The sequence below is a fragment of the Diadema setosum genome, chromosome 21, assembly GCF_964275005.1.
Source record: "Diadema setosum chromosome 21, eeDiaSeto1, whole genome shotgun sequence".
NCBI lineage: Eukaryota > Metazoa > Echinodermata > Echinoidea > Diadematoida > Diadematidae > Diadema > Diadema setosum.
In genome coordinates this window covers 6,739,427-6,761,617 of record NC_092705.1, presented here as the reverse complement: position 1 = coordinate 6,761,617, position 22,191 = coordinate 6,739,427, and the positions used below count along the sequence as shown (strand labels likewise).

Sequence of the window (22,191 nt, the reverse complement as noted above, 5' to 3'; positions counted from 1 at the left end):
AATTAATGCTGTCACTTTGACCATTTGAATTGCTCAATTTGCCCAACAGCTGTATGTGCAAACTGAGTATGCATTCAGCTTCTTTGGACAAGCTGATAGGTTGCAATATTTGGTAGCAAAAGCTGGTGCCAAAATTAAGAAATTCAATATGTAAGTTAAAAACTTTTGACAGACTTGCACTGACCCTCTTTGCTGGGTCTCGACTCTCACTAGTAGCCTGACTAGTCTCGCGTAATAACCCTCTGCTTGCTCCTCTTGTAGTCACTACAGTGGCAAACAAAGACTAAGCTGTTATGAAACTTTGTGAGAATTGATTTTCTGTGAATGTGAGATTTTGCTCTCTCCTTTCATGCAGCAATGATGACCAGGACCCATGGTATGGCCCAGTGATTCTATGATTAGATCGTCTTGCTTGTGACTCGCACATCAGAGAAGCCCACCTCAAATGCTGTATGATCCAATGGAGGCAGTGAAAGATGAGTCTCAATCAGGACTCCTCAACTGAGGGGTGGTTACCTAGGCATCATTCAGCGTCTACCAGTGCAATGGAACTCACATTTTGAGGTTATACCAGGAATTGGCGGAAACGGAAGATTGAGAAGAAAAAAATATCGATGGGATACTTGGTGCATTCCCTTTTATGATTTATAAGAATCATAATGTGCTGCAATATCCGACTTAATCCGTGATAAAGAAGGGAACGACATTGTACGAAAGGGAGGACTCTTTTTTTTTTTTTTTTTTTACGTACGGCGTGGAGCTCAACCGGTCATCTTTTGAACTGGAGTGGTCAGCGGGAGTTGGTTTTGACCTCAACCCTGAATGGCCTGACGAGGAGATGGCCGCGCACAGTGCAGTGAACAGTGGCTCGGACTCTCCCGACGAGAACCGTATGGACATCAGTCGCCCGGCGACCCCCGGTCCCATCAGTACCCGCGAGGAGGGCACCTTGCGCCGGTCCAACAGCGCCCCCATGTTCAATGGCCCCAACATGACGTGAGTAACTTTTGTAGTCTTCCCCGTTGCTTTTGATCAGAACAGATTTTGCCAATACAGACCTTTTCATGCCTCCACCACGAAGTGGTGCCGGAGGCATTATGTTTTCGGGTTGTCCGTCTGTCCGTCCTTCCGTCCGTCCTTTCGTCTGTATATAATCAATTTTGTGGACAGCGTAACTAAAAACCATTTGAGGCATCTTAATGAAACTGGGCATGTATATGTATGAGTGGGCGAAGTTGTGCCTATCAACTTTTAGGTGCACATGCTCAAGGTCAAAGGTCAAAAGGTCAAGGTCAAATGCTCAAAATTGCAGTATTTCCCCCATATCCATGCAATGCCTGAAGGTATTTTGTGGAAACTTAGTGTATATATGACCTACCAAATAAAGATTTTCCAGAGAGAGTTTTGGGTCATGAGGTCAAAGGTCAAGGGTCACGGGTCAAGTCAAAATGTTTAACTGTTTTCACATTTTTCTCCATATCTCGCAAATGGTTCAAGGTATCTTCATGGAACTTAGTATATATGCATGTACTGATGGGCAGTGACTATCGAGGGAAGTTGGGGGTCATGGGTCAAAGGTCAGGGGGTCAAAGGTCAAGGTCAACTCCTCAAAATGTCACTACTTCCCTCATATTTATGCAATTTCTGCAGGATTTTTCTTGAAACTTGATATAGATATAATGCATGTATTACCCAATAGATATTCTGTGGGAAGTTTCTTGCCAAAAGGTCAAAGGTCAAGTGAAAGTGCTTAATTTGGCTTCTTCCTCCATATCTCGAAAGTAAGTCAAGGTATCATCATGAAGCTTATTACATATTTATGCATGTTCTACCTAACAGTGATTCTCTTTGGAATTTTGAGGTCAAGGGTCAAGGGTCAAAGGCTAAAATTTAAATGCTAATATTTTACCATTTAAAACTGAAATTACACTTTTTCTCCATACCTTCAAAATTACTTGATGCATGAACTTATGAAAGGGTCAAAAGTCAAGTAAAAATCCTCAAATCCTCCAATACCTGTACCCTGACAATATAGCCGTTCATCCAATTAAACCTAGTTCAAGGAAAGCGAACATTCAGCACATTTGTAACAAACCTGTCATTTTAATATTTTGCCAGTTATGTGAAACAGTCATCACACATTGTCTAGACATTCTATAGACCTACAATGTATTAGGAGAACCATGCATATTGGCGGAGGCATACCAGTCGCCTAGCGACATTTCTAGTTTTATTGTATTTTCACAGTGTGGATGAAAGGTCGTCTCTTGAACTAGAATGATGCTGCATGAAAAAAATAATGCATTTAGAAAGTCGGCTAAAAGTTGACATCACCACTGGCTTTCTTCTGTTTTTTTGTTTTTTTTATTGATTATCCTGTCGAGACAGAAAATTGTTTTATAAGAGAGATACAACTGATAAGCCCAGAATGATGTGATAAGTGGAAAACAAACTACCTTAACACTTGCCCTGCTGTGTTTGTCAGCCAGTATTGTCTTCTGCTATGCTTTTTTGTTTTCTGCTGATCAGCACATTCTGATCTTATTCTAATGCAAAATCTTGAAATGTGTCAGTAAGTCAATCCCATGGTAAACACGTTACTCTCTTTGAAATTGTTTTGATACAGCGATGACTCCCCTGTGTTCCAGCCCATTAGAGAAAAGCCTCGTGTTCGGCGGATGAGTGCCCAAACCAGTGATGGGAACAAACCAGTAAGTTATCCCATTTGTGCATTTATGATTTACTCTGAACATTCTTGTCTGCTCTTCCAATCAAAGAGAGCTAGAATAACCAGATTCTACATGATGCATTACATTTTACAATATTTACTTGGCCGGGAGGGGGGCCTCCGAGGCTCCCCCTCGATGTTTCGCGTGATGTATCGCTATCGCGAAAAGCTATTGCTACGACGTTTCATGACTTTTTTCTTTCAAGTCTCCCGCATCTTTTGACACCAAATTTGCGATGCCTGGGCACGCGGTTCCGAAGTTGTGCATAAATATGTACGTGCATGTCAGACCAAAAATTGCTCAAAAACATGAATTTGTGTACAATTTCAATGCAAACTATGTTTACAGGCAAATTTCATAAGAACATTGGGGTTTTATTGATTAGAATTAATTAATAACATATTTTCTTGTTCGGAACAACGTCGCAGACAAATTTCATCGAAAAAATAATGAAAAACATAAAGTAAAAAAAGGAAATACATAAGAAATTCAAAAAACAATAAAATACTTAAGAAATTTTTTCGGATTGCACAATTTCTTTCTCGTACATTTGCTAAGGACACTAAAAAGAATATTTACGCAAAAGAATGTGCCTGTTATGACCTTTATTTAGTGATTTATACCAAATTGTGTTATTTCATGTATCATTATGCATAAATTAGCATAATTTAGCATAAATGATAATTTAAAAAAAAATTAACTTCATGGTACTTTAGATTACGTCATAGGCAATGTGTGTGCCAATTTTTGTCTTGATCACGCGGTCGACGGCCGAAATCTGGAGGGGGGGGGGGCGTGGGAGAACGCCGGCTCTATCATCTGTACCTAAATAGCCCGGCCTAATTAGGGTTAAAAATATTGTACAATTTGATTTTGAGATACAAGCAATGATTTTGCACTATATACTTCAAAGTTTTACTGTAGAAGTTGTAGCCTTTGGTTCTTTGTTTCCGTGACATTTTTGCAGATGACAATGTTTTACTGTACATACAGCCTTAAACCAAGGCACTGCCATGCTCTGCAAATTACATAAAAAAAGATAAAGAAGGGAAGCGTACATTGAATTCAGACAAAATAGTGTCTCATTTTCCAGTGATACCTACTGTAATGACGCTGAGACTTACACTGTATATGACTTGTCAAATGAGCAATGCGAGTTGCTGGCAATCTGCATTGAGGCCTTGTATGACCATACCTGCTTTAATGGTTTGCTCAGTGAATGTTGGCTAGGTTATGGGTACATTCAATTGTTAATGGGATGGTATAGTTTGGTAGAGATGGGGCTTTAGGTTTAAGTGAGGTCCTAATAAAAGGTGGGACCTCTAGGTAAAATAATATGGTATTAGGACCACGTTGTTTACTTTGTTTCTGGATATATCAGCCATTTCAAAACCAATTTTCATCAAATAAACTTTGACTTCCTCTTAGAATTGTGTGCTCTTTAATTTTTCATACAGTCTGTGGTTTCTAATTATCTCACAATAAGTTACAATCTGAATCCCCTTCTCAACCAATACTATACTATCCCTTTAAAATGATGATGTAATCAAATTTATGCAAAATATTGTTTCCTTTCCTGGGCTAGTGACATGCACAGTGGCATAGTCTGCTGCAAAAGAGATATGAAAGGAGCTATGGACAGAATTTTTGAGGTACCTCAATAGTTGTGGTAGAGTGACGGCCGAATCCACTTTGTAATGATGAGTGAGTTGTTTCGACCATGAGACCGTTGTGATTGAAGTGGGGACTTCTTGGTATTTTTGTCCTTTCAGGTTTCAATGCCGGTCAGAATCCCGTCCAGAGTGAGTCAGATCAAACAGGAAGAGACGCTCGACATCATGAGCAAAGAGGCAGAACATGAGAGGTGAGACAGACAGACATACAGATATACAGACAGATACAAACAAAGACACACATAATTACAGTACATACACTGACACATTATGCATACAAACGTACACAAAATGTACTATACACTGCACTCCTGTTATAATGAACATGGTCACAATGAAAATCTTGCTACACTAAAGTAGGTCGTATCGAAAATCTTGCTACACCAAAGTAGGTCATCATAACAAAAATCTTGCTATACTAAAGTAGTTATTTGGGTCCCAAGATTATTACCGGTATATCTTTATGTACCTTATTGTTTGGCTACAATGAAATTTCAATATGAATTTCAATATATTATAAAACTGCCAGTTCCCTGGACTTTGTTAACGGGAGTTGCCTGTACAAGGTGTGCACACGCACACATGATATACAAGCATGTACATGTACATACAAACAAACATTATACATAACACATACCTTAAAAGTGGAAACTCGTGTGAATTATTGTTCTGGCAGAACCAATTTCAGTGACTGAAATTGCCTATTTGATACATGTATCTCCCATAAAAAATAGCTTGTCATCACTTTCGTGTTGGGTCAGTAGAGTTCAATATTTACAAAAATTTCAACTGTGCAAAGCATTTCACACACATGTATGTATGTATTTCACGTTTCCAGTGCTTGTCTTCTTCCTTTTAACAAATGTTTCAATTCTGCAAAGCATTTTGCATTTACAGTGCAAGTCTTCTTTGCAAACAATTCAGAGGGATATAGTGAGACTGGTGTGGCAAATTAACCCGTTGACGACGAATTCCGAGTATACTCGTGCAGGTGTCTATGGGAAATGCGTGTTGTAGCAAAATCCGCCTATCCTCAATGGGTTAAATGTGACCCTGCATCACAAAACCAACAAAGAGTTGACAGACATGGATTTTCAGTTAAGGGCAGATTGTAGAAGAGCAGACTCTAAGCTTTAAAATGATGTATGACTCAATTCAAATGGACTCTTCTAACCTATCGAAATATTGGAAAGAAAGCACAAACCCTGGAAAGTGTGACCTGAGAAAAGAGGCTCTGAAGTACAGGTTCTATATTCAAGTGCTTAATCTCCACCAAGCCGTGCTAGCTGTGTGATGAATGTGACAAAAGAGACGATGTAAACCACTGGAGCAACAACAATGAAGAGATTATCAGATCAAGCTAAAATTGAGGGTGCGTTATTATCACATTCTGTGGATGATTAGTGCCAATGTTCAAAGCAGTAGCATAATCCTTTTTAAAGTTATTAGAGTTTAAAGTGAAGAGTGTGGATAGGGTTTTTAAGAAATGAAAAAGAGACTGTATAAGACACACCTTATCACACTATTCTACCAAAAAGTGTTCAAGAAAAATTGTAAAAAAAACCCCAACTTCCTGTTTGTTTCATGATCACAAGCTGTGGTAAAAGGTAGAAGAAGATTTGCTCTTTAAGAAAATATGAAAAACTCAAGATTGGCTTGGTTGACCCATTCCACCTATTTTCAGTCCTCACACAAAATCAGTGAGTACGACTTTTTGTTTGTTTTGTGATGCATGGTCACAAATGTACTTCAGAAAGAGAAACTATGGTAAGGCCTAAAATTCACCTAATACTGTGTAGACCTTTTCGCGGTGTGGAAATTTTCGCACATTTTGCGCAACCAGACGCCAGCACGAAAATAAAAGCATGCAAATATTTTTGCGATGCTATATGTTCTAGTAGTTATTGTCCTAATTCCGTGGAATCAAAAACGTGAGAAATCCATCTTGCCCGGCCGAGCGCGAAAAATACTCGCGCAAAAATATCCACTTTTACAGTATCATATTAGTGCCTATACAACTTCATTGTCTCTGTTTGAACAAGGCAAACAAGGTTGCTTATGGATAGTAGGGGAAAAAGGACTTCCTGCTATGTAGCTGCTTTATATCTTGCTGTCCTTGTGTTTGTTCAGAGATTTAATGCCCATACCATGCTTTTGGACGTTCTTGCTTACGAAATTGAACGCTTGTTTATAAATGTTCCCGATTTAGTATGCCCCAAAGAGAGAATTACTCTCCCGGAAATCAGTTAAACAAAAACAGCAGCTCAACCATAAGCTATATCTGCAGAAGGCAAGAATGGAAAATATTTTGACCATTTGAATGTCGTCAGATCACATATCGCGATGTTGACTATGCAGCCCAGAGTAGCTGCCATGATTAAAGACAGGCTTACAGTTTAAATCCCCATTCATCATTTAGATGCAGACACACACATACACAGAAAATGTCTCTAATTTCATTTCTTTGTAAGATTGATATTTCTGCCATGACTCGCTTCTTGACACATCAAGGACATTTTGTTTTTCCAAAATAATTTTCCAAGATCAGAGGAAGCAGATGCCTTCATAAATAGCTTGAAATTTTATTATTTGTCTGATTGCTTTCATAATGGTTTGCTGCTTTTATTATTCATAGATATTCCATCCTAGGCATTTTTGTCTTTTCAGTGGGTTTCCTTTAATTATATTTTGTGAACAAGCTGTGTCCTTGAGTCGTTTACCGAGAGCATTCTTATAACATGAAAGAAGAATCAATGATTATTATTGATTATTTATATCTTTTAAACTAGCTCTGCCCTTGAATCTTCTGCCAAGAACAATTTTAAGACATTTAAAAAGAATGTGATTCCAGTTATATTGTGCATACAATACTACAAATCAATAGCAGAGTTGGAAGAGATGGCAGCATTGCTTCTAGAAATGTTCATGAGTGGTTGTGTCCAATATCACTGATTAGTAAAAGAAACATGTGAAAATGATTAATTCAGTGGCTTTCTTAATTTATGTATGTCTTATATTGATCAAACTTCTAAAATTTTGTCATGTAATTTACTCTACATAATAAAGTTACCTTGAACATATTGTGTTTGTACATTTAACTTGGAGGTGGGGGAGGGGACTCTATTTCCCCCATTTTCAAGTTTCTTATTCATCTAATTTCAATAGTGTCACGGTCTTTCGTGCTATTTTACAGCACAACATTTACAATCAAATGTTTAACTTTCTAGTCCACTTGACTCTAAGGAAGTGTAGAATGAATGCACTTGTGTCTGCATAAATGATAAAAGAGATTGAAAGCAACAACAACAAAAATCTGGGTCAAAGGTCATGCTGGTCTTTTTAATCTTCTTTTTTCATGCTTTCACACCGAACTGAGGCGTGTATTCTTAAATACTCAAACCCTGCATGGACATGTATGGAAAAGTTGATCCGTTTCCAACATCTGAAGACATAGAATTCAAAGTGCAAATGTGCTCTGCCCCACTTCAGAGAAAAAAAAAGAACGAGATTTGTAAAAGTTCTATCGAAATTTGATTTTGAATAGAAATACCGGTAGACATGAAATTCTACAGTTTAGATGTGTTGTATGATTTCATGAATTTATGATATTGGTGGTAACCATAAAAATGAGATGTAGAACAATCAGGGAATTCGAGAGTTTCATATGTTGTATTTCCTTAAAATTATGATGATGGAGGTTACCTTTTATAAATGAGATGTAAATGAGTTGGTGATATCATGCCTTCACAAATGACCAGTTGACTTGACCATAAATGTTCACTAAATTCACCCGTAAGGAAGAAGATATATGAGGAAGAGAACTGCATCTTTGCAGCATATTGTAGAGTCCTCTACGAAATGACTTTCAAGTCCTGAGGAATGGATACTTAAACTAGATTTTGAAATTTTGATGATTTAACTAAGTGAAGGACAAAAAATATTTAGCTTGGAAGTATAACATCTTATAAGGGCAGTGAATATTCTTGTGAAAAGGTTGGGTACAGTGTATTCTATAGACTGAGGCCATTTCTTTTTCTCCTTTTTTTTTTTGACTGAAAAGTGTTTTGACTTCAACATATACATGCGACATTGATTAAGGCACTCATTTAGAATTGACGGATGGGGTAGCCATGATGAGACTAATAATCTGAAGTGTCTAATATTATTGAAGCCAATGCAATGCATGGTATCACATTTTCTTCAGTTATGACAGATTTATGGCATTTTTTTCAGCTGCCGAAAATTCTCGATGTTCATCACTTATAAGCTCCAACTGTGTACTTTCCACCGAATTAGAAATGACAGACTATATCTACCTCAACCTGTTAGACAAAAGTCTTTTTGTATTCAAAGCAGATATGAAACTAGTTCACCACTTGTAAGTGGGAGGGTGAAGATTTTTATATTGCCAAAAGTGAGGATCTTTTAAGAGATCTTTTTTCCCATTGCAAATGCAGCTGTCATCTAAACAGTTTATCATTATAAGAAAGAAACCATATTGTGCATCCTTCTCTTGAGCTTGTAGAAGCTAGAGCGTACATCTACTTTGTATAAGGATTCAGTGATACAGGGTATAGTAGCATTTGATTTAGGTAGTCAATCATATGTGACCGGCGACAACGGTTTCAGGCAAAAGTCGGGAATTTTGAAAATTCATTTTTTCACTGAATCACATTGCCCATTTCCTAAGCTTTGCATTGATATAAAATACTTGTATTCTTCGGAACCATAAGTGGGCATAGAAAGAGAAATAAAATGCACTTTTTAAGTTGTTAGCCTGACAAAATTGCGAGAAAACAGGCTTTGAAGATTCACCTCTTTCTCAAAGACAATGTCCGAGCGGCGATGCGAGGGGAGAATCACCCATTCGTATGATGGTGCCAATCGATGTTAAGCTCCGCCTCTAGCAACCAAATCGCCTTCTGATTGGCTCACTGAGAGAGTCAAATTTCCCGGGCACCTTCCTCGCAGCTCAGCGTATGGAACCGAAAAACAATGCGTTTCGCTCGGGTTTGTTTACAGTACGTCTTTCAAGATGGCGAATACGATCATTGCACGTATGGTGTGCATGTACATGCTGTGTATGGTGCACGCATTACGCAATGGCATCCACACGCCATGACCGTGTGCATGTAACAGTAGCGGTGGCGAATCCACACATTTACAAATTGATTTGACAAATGATTTGTCTTTATCATTGGCGACCCTTTTGAAGGCAGAAAATTGCTAGTGCTGGCAAGGGTCACGCTTCCTGTTTGTTTTGCTTTTACAAGACATGCATAATGTTGCTTTGTTCGGTGGTGCTGTAAATTCAAACAAACAAACAAACACGACTCGTCAGTTTGATGCAATCTTGACGTGTAGTATTTGAATATAATTGGTCACATGTGACCGCTCCTTTTCTGTCATCTACCTTCCACTGAGTCAGTCTGCTGTCATAATTTTTACTACATCTACAAGTAGACAAATTTGAGAATATTTAGTTCTCTTTTCACACGATTATGTCATGCTACATGATATTTTTTTTTCACTTCCGTTGTCAAACATTGCGGTAGAATAGTTTGGATGGAAAGCCAAACGAAGAGCACGCACTACAGAGTGAGCGTATATAAACCACTACAGCAAGAACAATGGAGCATGTAATCGTGCACGCATGGACAAAGCATTCCCCAAACGCTGCAACTGGTGTCTCCGAAAGCCGAATTATGTAAATGTATGCGACGCACCAGCCAATCGCATGCGAGACCCTGCGCCGTAGCAACACTGGGGATATTGGCGCGGCGTTCGAAAGAAGCTCGAAACTGACGAGTGCGATCCAACATAGGTTGCTTAAAATTCCATTTTCGATGGGAAAAACTTAGTCTTATGCTATGAAATTTAGTGTAGATGTAGAAAACATATCAAAGATTCGATTTCTGCAAAAAACCTAAATCGACAAAAATAATGGTCAAAATCTTTGTACCCCGCCTAGGAGGGAATTTGCTCTTGCGACTTTTGCCTGAAACCGTTGTCGCGGGTCACATATTGTCTAGATACAGTCTCCTTGTTCTTTGTTCTTTGTACGGGGTGGTCCACAGCTTAAAACTTGAGCATGTTGCAAACTCTGAATGTGAAAATATTGCGGAAATTATCACAAGCGCGTAGCGCGCAATATTTTGCGACTTATTTCTTGTTGTGCTGTATACATCCACTATCTTATGTTTTTCGCACAAATTTGCTCAAACACCTCTTAGACCACCCTGATTGTATTACCTAAGATACTGTAAATTGTAATCTTCACTCTCAATGCAGTTTTCCTGCGGAAAACTACTTTTTTTTTTTTGAGGTACAGGTGTAATTAGAGTACATGTTGTACTTTACTGTAATTATGTTGTGATCAAACTGAATGTAGCAGTAGATTGATAAAGGTGTTTGATGCAATTTATTAGCAGTTATGATACATTCTGGTTCTTTTTGTCTGTACTGATGTGTATGTTCATGACCATTAACATTTGTTTTTATTATTGTTTGATAGATTAACTTCACATTCAAGTTCAAAATTATCTTCATAAGCATTTACAACCAGGCAGAGACATTTGAGGATTAGTACACTACAGTATTTTTACCTCTTCAAATTTACATTTGAAGTAATTATTACTCCCGACTAATTAGTAGAGGTCCATGGTAAAACTCAAAAATTTCATTTAAGTTTCTTCTTGTTTGTTTACTGCTAACAAAACTGTCCCCACTCTGTGTCCTTGACCTTTGTTAATTTTGCTCATCATTCTACTTCATTCGACTTGAACTTTTCGTAATACGAGTACAATATGCTGAAAGCTGTTATAATTATTGGACATGGAAATTGTGATGTTTTATGCAAAAACACATAAAATATGATATAAGGTAGGAATCCCTTTCAGATTTATGAGTTTATATAAGTTTTTATTGATTGTGATTTTGCAAGATCACCACATATATAAAGAAAAAAAAATTAAGTTAGATTTGGGGAAAAAGGGATTCTCAGCTTTACAATGATGTCTTCAACTCACCAAACTTTGATGTTTTCAACCAAGTAGAAGAAACAAACAAACAAACAAACAAACAAACAAACAAAGAGTGACAGACAATCCAAACAGTAGGAATGTTTTTAGAGGAAGGGGCTCTGAAGTTCAGGGTCAGCTGGAAGAAAACTGACTAACTCTCTATTATGCTTGCACAGTGATGTCTTAACTTTGATGTTTTCAACCAAGTAAAAGAAACAAACAAACAAACAAACAAAGAGTGACAGACACTCCAAACAGGTGGAATGTTGCTTTGAGAGGAAGGGGCTCTGAAGTTCAGGGTCAGCTGGAAGAAAACTGACTACATGTACAATTGTAACTCTCTATTATGCTTGCACTATCAAAGGGATTTAAAATGCCATAGTAACAGCAATGGAGGGATTATCAGATTATCCTGAAACCTGGCATACTGTCATTGTATTAGGTACAACAGTGCCGCTCACAATCATTTCCGATTATGCATCCAACTGCAGACTCTTTTGCTGAGATTTTGTAGCTGGTTTCTGTGCATGTTTTCATGCTCCACATGGGAAGGAAATCCAAAGGCAAAGTACTGGATATTACACAAATGTAAAAAAAAAAAACAACAACACAAAACCCCCCAAAAACAAAACGAAAGACAAATAATAAAACAAAAACAAAAACACGCACCCTCTGCTTTTTTAGTCGAAGCCTCAGACATAGCTATTCAAGAAGCGGTTGCTCTTGCACATTATATCAAAGAAAAAATAATGATAGTGATAATGAAACTGGAACTTGTTGGCCCCCAAACACATATTTTCAAGATTGCTGGATCGGTTTCTGATGTGTAGTCACATTGATAATGCCAAGCGGTGCCACTAGGCACACTCATGACTAACTGTGACCTCACATCATGAAACCCACAAACAGTCACCAGATACTAAAGATTCCTTTTAGGTTAGGTCATAGTTATAAACAACAGCAAGAAAAGAGCGATCCATGCCTTGCAGCAGTAATTTGATGTACAGCTCATGAACTCTTGATGATCTCAACTAAATGACCCTCCAAAGTGTGGAAAATTTAACTTTTTATGGAGAGAGGGGGCTTTAGAGTTCACAGTCTTTCAAGTAATGCCTGACTCACTCTCTGTTGTGCATGATGCTCAAGAAAGAGATTTAGATTGTCATGGCAACCATCAGATCGGATCAGATTATCTCGAAACTCGGCACACTCATTTAAGTACATTCAGTGCATGGTTTATCTCATATGATCAGTGCTGTTACTGGCTGTTTTTTTGAAAGCTCTTCTTGAATTTGCATTCACATTTTCCTCCCTCATGATTAGAAATGAAGAATACATTGTCAGGGAGAGAGAGAGATTGTAGGTCTCCAAAAGCTGCAAAGAAAAAAGAAAAACTACTTTCACTGAACCTCATACTTCCAAATTTCAAATTTACATAATGACATATAAACAAGGATTTTACTTCATCAGAAACTATCTACAGTAAAGAATATAAATATTGTTGATCTTAATCTTTCTTTCCATTCTTGAGCTAACAAGAAGATTGAATCTCTTGACATTTTGGTCAGTTGTGTGATGCAAGGTCACATGTAAATGAACTTTGAAGACTACCCCCCCCCTCACCCCCACAACCCCCCCCCCCCCATATTATCAAAGACTTCATTGAACTGTTGTGCTTAATTTTGTTTGACAATTTGACAATCGCTGAAGAATATAGCATGTTAGAAAATTCATTAGAAAACAATGTCACAGTGAAAACAAACATTTGTCTTGTAAGACTGCTAAAAGGGAATTTCACCCCTATTGTATGTGCAAGTTGACTTCAATGAATACATTATAATTAAAACTAATTGTCAAGTATGTGATTTTTCATTTAAGACATAAGACCAAAGAGTTTGAAATCATCACATATAAATCTATTTCATTATCTTTTCCTTGTCACATTTTCATACATGAAATGAATTAAAAACTCATGCTCTTAGAATCTTTGTTATAGTAGAGATATAATGATATCTAGCACTAATAATTTGACCTGGAAGTTGTAATGGCATGATTGTTGATAAAACATGATTTTTACTGAATTCTCATGGTTACACTTGCGAGGGGATGACAATGTCACTTCACCTATTCTGCTAATGTGACTATGACCAGTGTTATTGCTGTGTCATGGAGAAATAAGAAGCCTTAAGATTCTTTGACTTTTGTTTTGTTTGTATTTTTTTTGTTGAAACTTTATGTGTTTTATTTGTTTTAATTTCATGTCATGTAGCAGAGTAAGCCCAGGCATGGTATGGAGTTCTCTTAAACAGACAAGTTCACCTTCATAGACATGAGGGTTGAGTGAAAGCAGCAATATTTTTTTTTTTTCATTTATTTATTCATTTCCATTCATAGGGTGGATAGCCCTTTCAGCTCAAGACTGATTTCCAAAGGGGTCCACATACATGTAAAAATACAACGTATATAAAACAGTGAACAAATACAAACGTATGATAACTCTATAACAGCAAACTGGGAAAAAACAAGATGTATAAGATTTTGCACAGTGGTCAAATGGGAACAAAGAAATTAAAAAATAGATTAGACAAAATAAATGTAAAAATATAGTCTGAAACATTAAATGAAAAAATAAATCATACAATAGTTTACCAATTGTTAATCTAATATGGTAATAATAATCTAACAGTTTTAGGAAATACAAAAACGATATTAGTAGAGCAAGTCAGTAAGGGTTTAAGGAAAATCAGAAAATCCATTCGAAAGTTATTAATTTTTTAAGTTTCTGCTCACTTAAGGCTGGATGAGAAGACTACTATAGCTTGTGATGTCACATGTGTACAACGATATAAAGAAAAAATAAAGAAAATTCAACATATTTTCATTTTTCTCGCATAGCAAAAGACCACTTGACTTCTCTCTTTCAGAAGGCAGGGGGAATTATATTACCCTTAACATACGTCAGTAACAAGTCGAACAAATGTGCACTTCATTCAAAAAGTGAAGTTTTGTGAAATTCTCATTTAATTTTCTTTATATCGTTGTACGCATATGACATCATACACTGTAGTAGTCTTCTCATCCAGCAGTGACTGCGCAGATACTTTAAGAATTTATAACTTTTGAACGGATTGTCCGATTTTCCCCAAACTTTCACTGATGTGTTCCACTGATATTATTGCATTCACTCAATCCACATGTATGTGTATATATGAAGGTGGACTTGTCCTTTAAGTGAGCTCATTTATAGCAACCAGCACTTTCGAGCAGACGCTCCCTGTGATAAAGCCGTAAAAGTTTCCCCAAAAGTACTCATAATTAAAATGACGTGAAAGACTATATTCCATGTTTCGAGAACAAGTGAAATCTACCAGGATAATTCTTTGATTCATTTTGAATAGCAATGATTGATTGTTTGTGTTTTTATTTTTATTTTTTTCCGTGCAGGGAAGTGAGATCGGCATTTCGGATGAGCCAGTCATGTGACGAACTGCATTTGGTGAGTTTCACAACATCCACATGTATGGATCTCTAACTCACACATGAATACTGGTACTTGGGCACATACCTATTACCAGAAAAAGAGAAGAGTCTTTCAAATATAGCACAGTGCTCACATGATAATCAGGAATGACTTTAGTGTGAATGTTGCTAAAGAGCAACAAAATTGTTAAAATGAAACATACTTTTTGCATTTATGTATTCTTAGGAGCCACAAACCACTTTACTGGGATGTAATTTGACTGAAACACCTCTGTTGTCCATCGTTAACATCTTCAAACGAGAAAAGCATTTGGAGAGTGCAGACCTCCACCAAGCAGCATGGTCCTATCTTACATATATTTCCCAACAATATAGAATCCTTTTGATATAGTGCCTTGGCTTCCAGCTGAGAGCACACTTGCGTGTATGGCTGTATGCACACCTCAAATTCGTGCAGCTTTAATTCCCTTGCTTGTTGGCCCTATTTGCCAGTGATAAGAATCATTCAAGAAGTCTTCCTGGATTCATACGGTACCAGTCCTGATCACGACCAAAATTCATCCATTTGTTCTTTGTGTCATTACCAATTTCTCCTGTAAATTTCACATGAAATCTATTCACAACTTGCTGAGTTATTTTGGAAACAGACAGACAAACAGACAAATAAATCAGTGCTGGCAAAAAACATTAACCTCCTTGACGGAAGTAACTATAACTACTTCTCCCTCACTGCCCACTCTTTCCAGGACGAAAGTATCAAGGCCTTGAGGTCGGACACCAGATCCTCCCTGACGGAGCCGCTGAGTATCATCACCCCGGTACCCAGCCTCCCCTTTGCAGCATCATCTCCGTCACCGACAAGAGCTGGGAAGGTAAGTGATGAACATACATGTTATTATATCTCATTGCATATGTCTGGGTGGTACAGGAGCACTTTGTTAGTCAGCATGTCAAGTGTTGGTATCTCCTTTTGTTTGCTTTAATGATCTGAATGAACATGCATCAGTGAGTTGTTTGTGAGTACTGATGGTATTACATGTAGCAATGTCCAGAAAGGAAAAGATCAAGAATGAATGAATGAGTGAATGAGCAAATGAATGAATGAATAAATAAATGAATGTATGATATTTGTATGAATGAACAAATGATATAAAATAGATGTTCAGAAAATTGTGGGATTTTTCATATTGTTTTCTGCAACGCAAACACTTTCTGTCTTTCTTCTGCTCACTTTTTATTTGTTTTTCTCCCCATTTCTATCCATATGTTCTATCTATCTATCAATCCATCTATCCGTCCTTCTTTTTCTATCTGCTGTTTATCTTACTGTCTTCTCTTATGTTGTATTTTTACTGTATCTTTTTGCCCCAGTTTTTCCTACCCTGAATGTTTTACTGCCAAGTTCAGAAAATTATAAGATTTAACATATTTTATGCAACACACTCTCATTCTTTTGATATTCTTCTCACTTTTTTTCTCTCTATCTTTATCTGTCATTATTTGTTACTATCTGTCAACTATCTGTACATACAGTGTGATCTGCAGTTTGTATTTCTGTCCACAATACTGTCTGTTCATAATTTCTTGTGTTCGCTGTATTTACCCATTTATTTTATTGTCTTTTCCTACCAGCAATGTTTCTCACCCCAGATCTCGATGAGGAGTCCGTGCATGTCGCCCAGCCCGAACCCCAGCCCCACCCGCTCCAACTTCACCAGGCGCAGTATGAGTCCCGTCTTGCGGCCCAGCTCACTCACCTCCTCTCTCAAGCGTAAATGTGAGTTTGCGGCGGCATCTCTATGGGCCGTCTACAAATCTGTGTTCTGTAGCTTGCCCTGGCTCAGATAATGAAGATAATAATGATAATAAATAACTTTTGTGTAGTGCTTAATACAGTCATTTTTATTAGTCATTAGTCCAGAATAGATAAGTTGAATCTAGATACAGAATATAGTTTGCAAACACTGTGTTATACCGGTATGTAGCAAAGAAGAGACAAATTTTCAAGCAAAGTTTCAAGCATTTATTTAAACTTTTTTATGTCTTTAGCATTTTGAGTGTAAAAGGGCAGTTTGTTCCAAAGAAATAAAGCAATGATAGAAAATGCCCTATTACCACAATTTGTACCAGTGTGTGGACCATATCTGATATATATGGACATAAATCTATCTGTACCACCATAGACAGAGATACAGAATATATAGATAGAATGTTTTACTGAAGATGAAATTGGATACTGGTCTGAAGATAAAATTGAATGCTGATGAATTGCTTCTAAACTCTCCTGGGCCCCAATGTCATAAAGAATTGATATGATAGTAAGTCTTGCTGTAATGACAATTGTCATGGTAAGGACAAGAATCCAGCTTCCTGATTGGCTGTTGCTATGGGAAGTTGCCATTCCAGCAAGAGTTGCTATCCTAACATTTTTGAATGAAATGGGGGCCTGATACTCTCTGAAATTGGAGATGTCCATAGTTCTCCTTGAGAGGTCTTTACTCTCTGAATTTAATGTCAGCTAATGAAACAATTCTAAATAATGTAAAATGACAATAGATTAAAGAATAGAAACTTTGCAGTGAAATTGTGCTGTTGATGCTTGTGAGAAATTAGATCAAATCATTAAGCATACATGTATTACAGTTTGTCATGTACTACTGAATGCTCATGAGAAATGGAATCTCCCTTCATTTGTAGGAATTACGTTTTATGTACGAGGGAGCAGCGTAAGGAGCATTTTGTCATAGATATCCTGTTGCGCATCAGCAGCGTATATTTGCACGATGTTTTGGGGTTTTTTTTCCCCCTGCAGATGACAGCGATGGGGAGTACACACCCTCGAAGCGGCAACTACTGAGCTCACCACTTCATCCCACATCGCTCAGGTATCAAACACAAGTCTTTTCAGCAGTTCACCTCAAAGTTACCGCTTTGTCTTCACATATCTTGACGTGTCAGCTTTTCAGAGCTCACGCCTCCTTTAAAATTTGATTTTCCCAGGGTAAAGCAGACTAGCAGAATATGATGTTCGTGCAGAAATCTCTGATACAAAATTTTAAGATTGTGTGTGTTCAAATGAGTATCATGCTGCTTTCAGTGAAAATAAGCAACAGTTGCCTCCTCCACCCCAACAAAAATTCATTGCTGCCACACTTGCTGCAATTCTTATGATTAGATTTTATATCAATACTACAGAAAATGGAATTTGGATGGCTTCACACTTAGCGCATTCCCTACAATTAATTTTGTAACAGTACTTCAGAAAATATAATTTGGATGGCTTCTCTCTCTCTAAAAAAAGCAACAACAATCAAACAAACAAATTCACAACAACAATTAACAGGAAGTTTTACTTTTTCTTGCACCTAAACCCTGCCACTAAAAAAGTGTCAGTGATATGGAAGTAGGAGTTTGGGAGTAGCTAGCACCGTGTGTCTTTTGTTTACCAGCTGTTGCTGAATGTTGGGAAGGTTTTCCAATTTTTTGTTTTTGTTTGTGTGTGTGTGTGTGTGTGTGTGTGTGTGTGTGTGTGTGTGTGTGTGTGAATTTAAATGTAGTATTCTTGGACCTAGTGATAAGCTGTTTCATCTACCTGTTATATTCTCGCTGCTTTTGATACTTTGGATTTGGTGTACATGCAGTGGTTGATGCACCATCAGACAGGACTGCACTGCCCCCCCCAAGGAAAAACGCAGTATCTACATCCAGCTCCATTTCTAAACAACCGAGATATTCACCATTTTATCTTTTTGCCAAAGCCCCTGGAAAATATACTGTTTTGAAAAATTCCTTCATTGTGGAACTTTAGTCTATCTAGCTACCAATTTTCCTGGAAGATATCATTTTGTGTTTTTGTTTTGTTTTTCAGTTATTGATGAAAATGTAGATACTTTGGGGAAACCCCACGCAATTGACTGATTTCCCCAAGGAAAAACGCAGTATCTACAATGGAACGAATTTCCCCAAGGAAAAACGCAGTATCTACAGCGGAATGACTAGGATTAATCTTCTGCCATAATTATGTATGCATGTATACATCATTGTTCAAGTATTCTCTGGCCCTGGGGGATGCATCCTCCATCCCCCCTCCCCCCCCCCCCCCCCCCCTTATGCCCTGTAGGCTTCATAAGATTATTAAATAACAGATCGTTCTTGGAACGTTTTGCTTAAAAGTGTATCCCAGACCGATCTTGCTGTAGGCCTAACGTTACGTCGATACGTGTTTAATATGAAGCTTGCCAGGGCGGTAATGTGATGCTACATGGCCTAGCCGCTAACTAGCATCTAGAATACTAGATCTAGATCTGTACAGTCTAGGTTACAGTCTGTCTAGACCAAAATAAATCTAAATCGGATGTCTGGACCTAGATCGATCTAGACTAGGTCTAGTTTTTATATCGTTTATTCTAGGCTGGCTATGTAGCAGGCTACACGAGTCTACCGCCTCAGGCTATACATGCACGATGCTCACAGAAAAAAAAAATAGCCTAACGTTAATAGAACTGCAGAAGGTTTACGCCCTACACGAGCCAGGACTCTTTGATTAGAAAAAAAAAATACATCTAGAACCGGTCTAGAATGAAGTGACATCCGCTCTCTAGGCCTATTCCTTCTAGATTGAACCTAAGTTTAACGTCATGTAAATTTGTAATGTAACTTTTTTTACTTGTAAGTTATGTATGCAGCATGGGATCATGCATGCATTTTACGCAACCCAGTCTCACTAACCGGTTAGGGTCTAGACACTGTCTAGATCCGATAAGAATTAAAATACAACTTATTCTTAACTTTCTCTATTTTGTCTATTTACCGTGGGTACCTATTTTTCCCATGGACCCTAATCTATAGTATTGTCAACTCTGTAATTTTAAGACATAAGTATGGTATGGAGTAGATAATTGAACATTGACACTTCACTAGACTTAGGATTCTAAAAAGTGGTTAAGTTTTAGACTTCTTACTACAGGCCTGCCCTAGAGTAGGCCTATTCAAGTCCTACACTTGTTAGATCTTTCTTTAGACTTTCGGAATACGGACCCTGAAAGTTCTGATTAACGTTAAGTCTAACATTAGAAAAGAGACGCAAGACTCAAACGTTAGGCATAGCGTACTGTCTAGACAAGTCTAAAACTAAAAGACTTAGACTTAGATCTAAGGGAGGGTGTAACATGTTACATAACCTGACGTTTATCCGATACAACACAAATAGATCTATTGCCTTTCGAAGAAACTTTCGGATTTGGAGCCTGAGGAATTTTGACAACGGTCTAGGCCTAACAAAGTTACTTCACAACAAGTTATAGTACGGATAATGTTCATCATTGAGGTAGAATATGAAAGAATAAAGCTGATCGTTTATCACACGAAGCGAAGTAAACACAAATGTATGCATTTGTGTTTACCTCGCTTTGTGTGACAAACATGCATTGTGTTTACTTCGCTTCGTGTGAGAAACAATCAGCTTTATTCTTTCAATATTGAAATAGTTTTGAATAACTTACTCCTTATCTGCAGATAAATTTTTCTTGAGGGCTAGGCTCACGAGTAATTTTCCCCACGACAACATTTTGTTTTATTCCAAGTACACACTCCCACTGTATGCTGACTAGCCGGGCCCAGCCCTGTGCTGACTGATGCACAGCATCAGTGCAGTAGATAGCTGCAAGCTGTCAGTGTTGTGTTGTATTGTTTAATGTGCACTCGGTTAGTCTTAATCACACACTGTGTTTTATATTAGGATCACGATCTCATCAAAATATTTACTAATCAGTATTGTTTCGGTTAGATATTTTGAACATTATGTCTTATTATTTAGCAAGTATATCTAAAGAAAGTAATTTACGTTCAAATTACAGAACAACCGGCAAAGTATTCACATATATAAATAACAGTGTCTGGTAATTAAGACTAGCTTTGTAGATACTGCGTTTTTCCTTGGGGAAATATTCAACATGTAGATACTGCGTTTTTCCTTGGGGAAAGTGCAAGTTGAGTGTAGATACTGCGTTTGGCAGTTACGGAAAAGTGGCTTTCTAAACATTTTTTCAAAAATCTGAATATGTCATATGAAGAAGGATTGCCCACTGACTATATTTATGCAAAAAAGTGAAAATCGCCAAAAATGTTAGATACTGCGTTTTTCCTTGGGGGGGCAGTGCAATCTGGTTGTCAGAAACAAATGTTGCTCTGCAACAACCTTGTGATTACTGACATGTGCATTCTAGAGAGCCTTTCAATCTGGACGATTTTGATTCGTTAGATTCCTCAAGTATTACCTAATCAGATCTATTTTGATGTGATCGTCCACTGATTTTGTTGAGAATGTTTCAAGCATTCTCTTTAATATATAAACTGTTTAAACAAAGATTGAATAAAAAGAAACTACTGTATTTGCCGTATATTTTGTGAGGTTTTTGTTCACACAAATTTTGCGAGTCCGTTACTATTCGGGAATTAAACCACACGCGAAATTATTAGCTCTGACTTTGACATGAATGTGACATGCACATGTACACTTCTCCCTTTATACTGTACTCCACGATTGCGAATTCGACGACTCGCAAAATTGCTGAGAAGTCCTGATTTGCGAAAATTAGATTTGTTGAGTATATGGCAAATCAGACAGTATTTACCTGTCAAATGTGACATTTTGTGAGCTTTATAATGGTGTTGTAACCATTGCATCTTGTCTTCTTTTCTTCTTCTCTCTATTCAGCATGTCGAGTATGAGTTCGGATGAAACAAGCCCACCCCAGCGCATCGTTGCTACCCAGCCTTCCTCGTTTGCCGCCGCCGCCGCCGCCGCCGCGTCCTCCTTCTCCCCCACGACGACCTTTGACACCTCCGGGCTGAATTCCTCTGCCTGCTTCAGCTTCTCCACCAACTCGCACGCGTGATGCCCCTCGTCCCGGGGGAGACAGGGTTGCCACGGTTACGGCACACGCCCACCAGGGGGAGGATGGATGGATGGATGGTCATCTATGCGTGATGAGGCATATGGACAGATGATGGTCATCCATCCGTTCATCCAGCCATCCAAGGAATTCATACCAAGACGTCTGTGGAGTCATCTCGGCTTTCCTCACCGCGTCGCAAAATTGGCCAATGATTGTGATACAGAGTGATTGCGTGGTACCTTTTGCCCAAAAATATCTCAGGTTGATTCTCGTTTTGAAATGCGTGCCACTGAATCATTGCTAAAAATATGACTCGAGCTCAATATGCTTAACAAGAGAAAATGTAGATTAGCTTCCAGTGCATTGTAACTGCTTCTATTCTTTTTTTTTT

At 37.9% G+C, this 22,191-nt stretch overlaps 1 protein-coding gene across 1 annotated transcript; it reads left to right on the top strand.

Annotated features, from left to right (window-relative positions):
* Positions 1–442: 442 nt before the first annotated feature.
* On the top strand, positions 443–21,800 carry LOC140244686 (PPP2R1A-PPP2R2A-interacting phosphatase regulator 1-like). The gene is given in 8 exon segments (XM_072324302.1): positions 443–996; positions 2,627–2,711; positions 4,502–4,593; positions 14,869–14,920; positions 15,651–15,776; positions 16,537–16,681; positions 17,717–17,789; positions 21,620–21,800. Coding segments are annotated over 8 exon segments (1,110 nt in total). The 5' UTR covers positions 443–640.
* Positions 21,801–22,191: the final 391 nt, after the last annotated feature.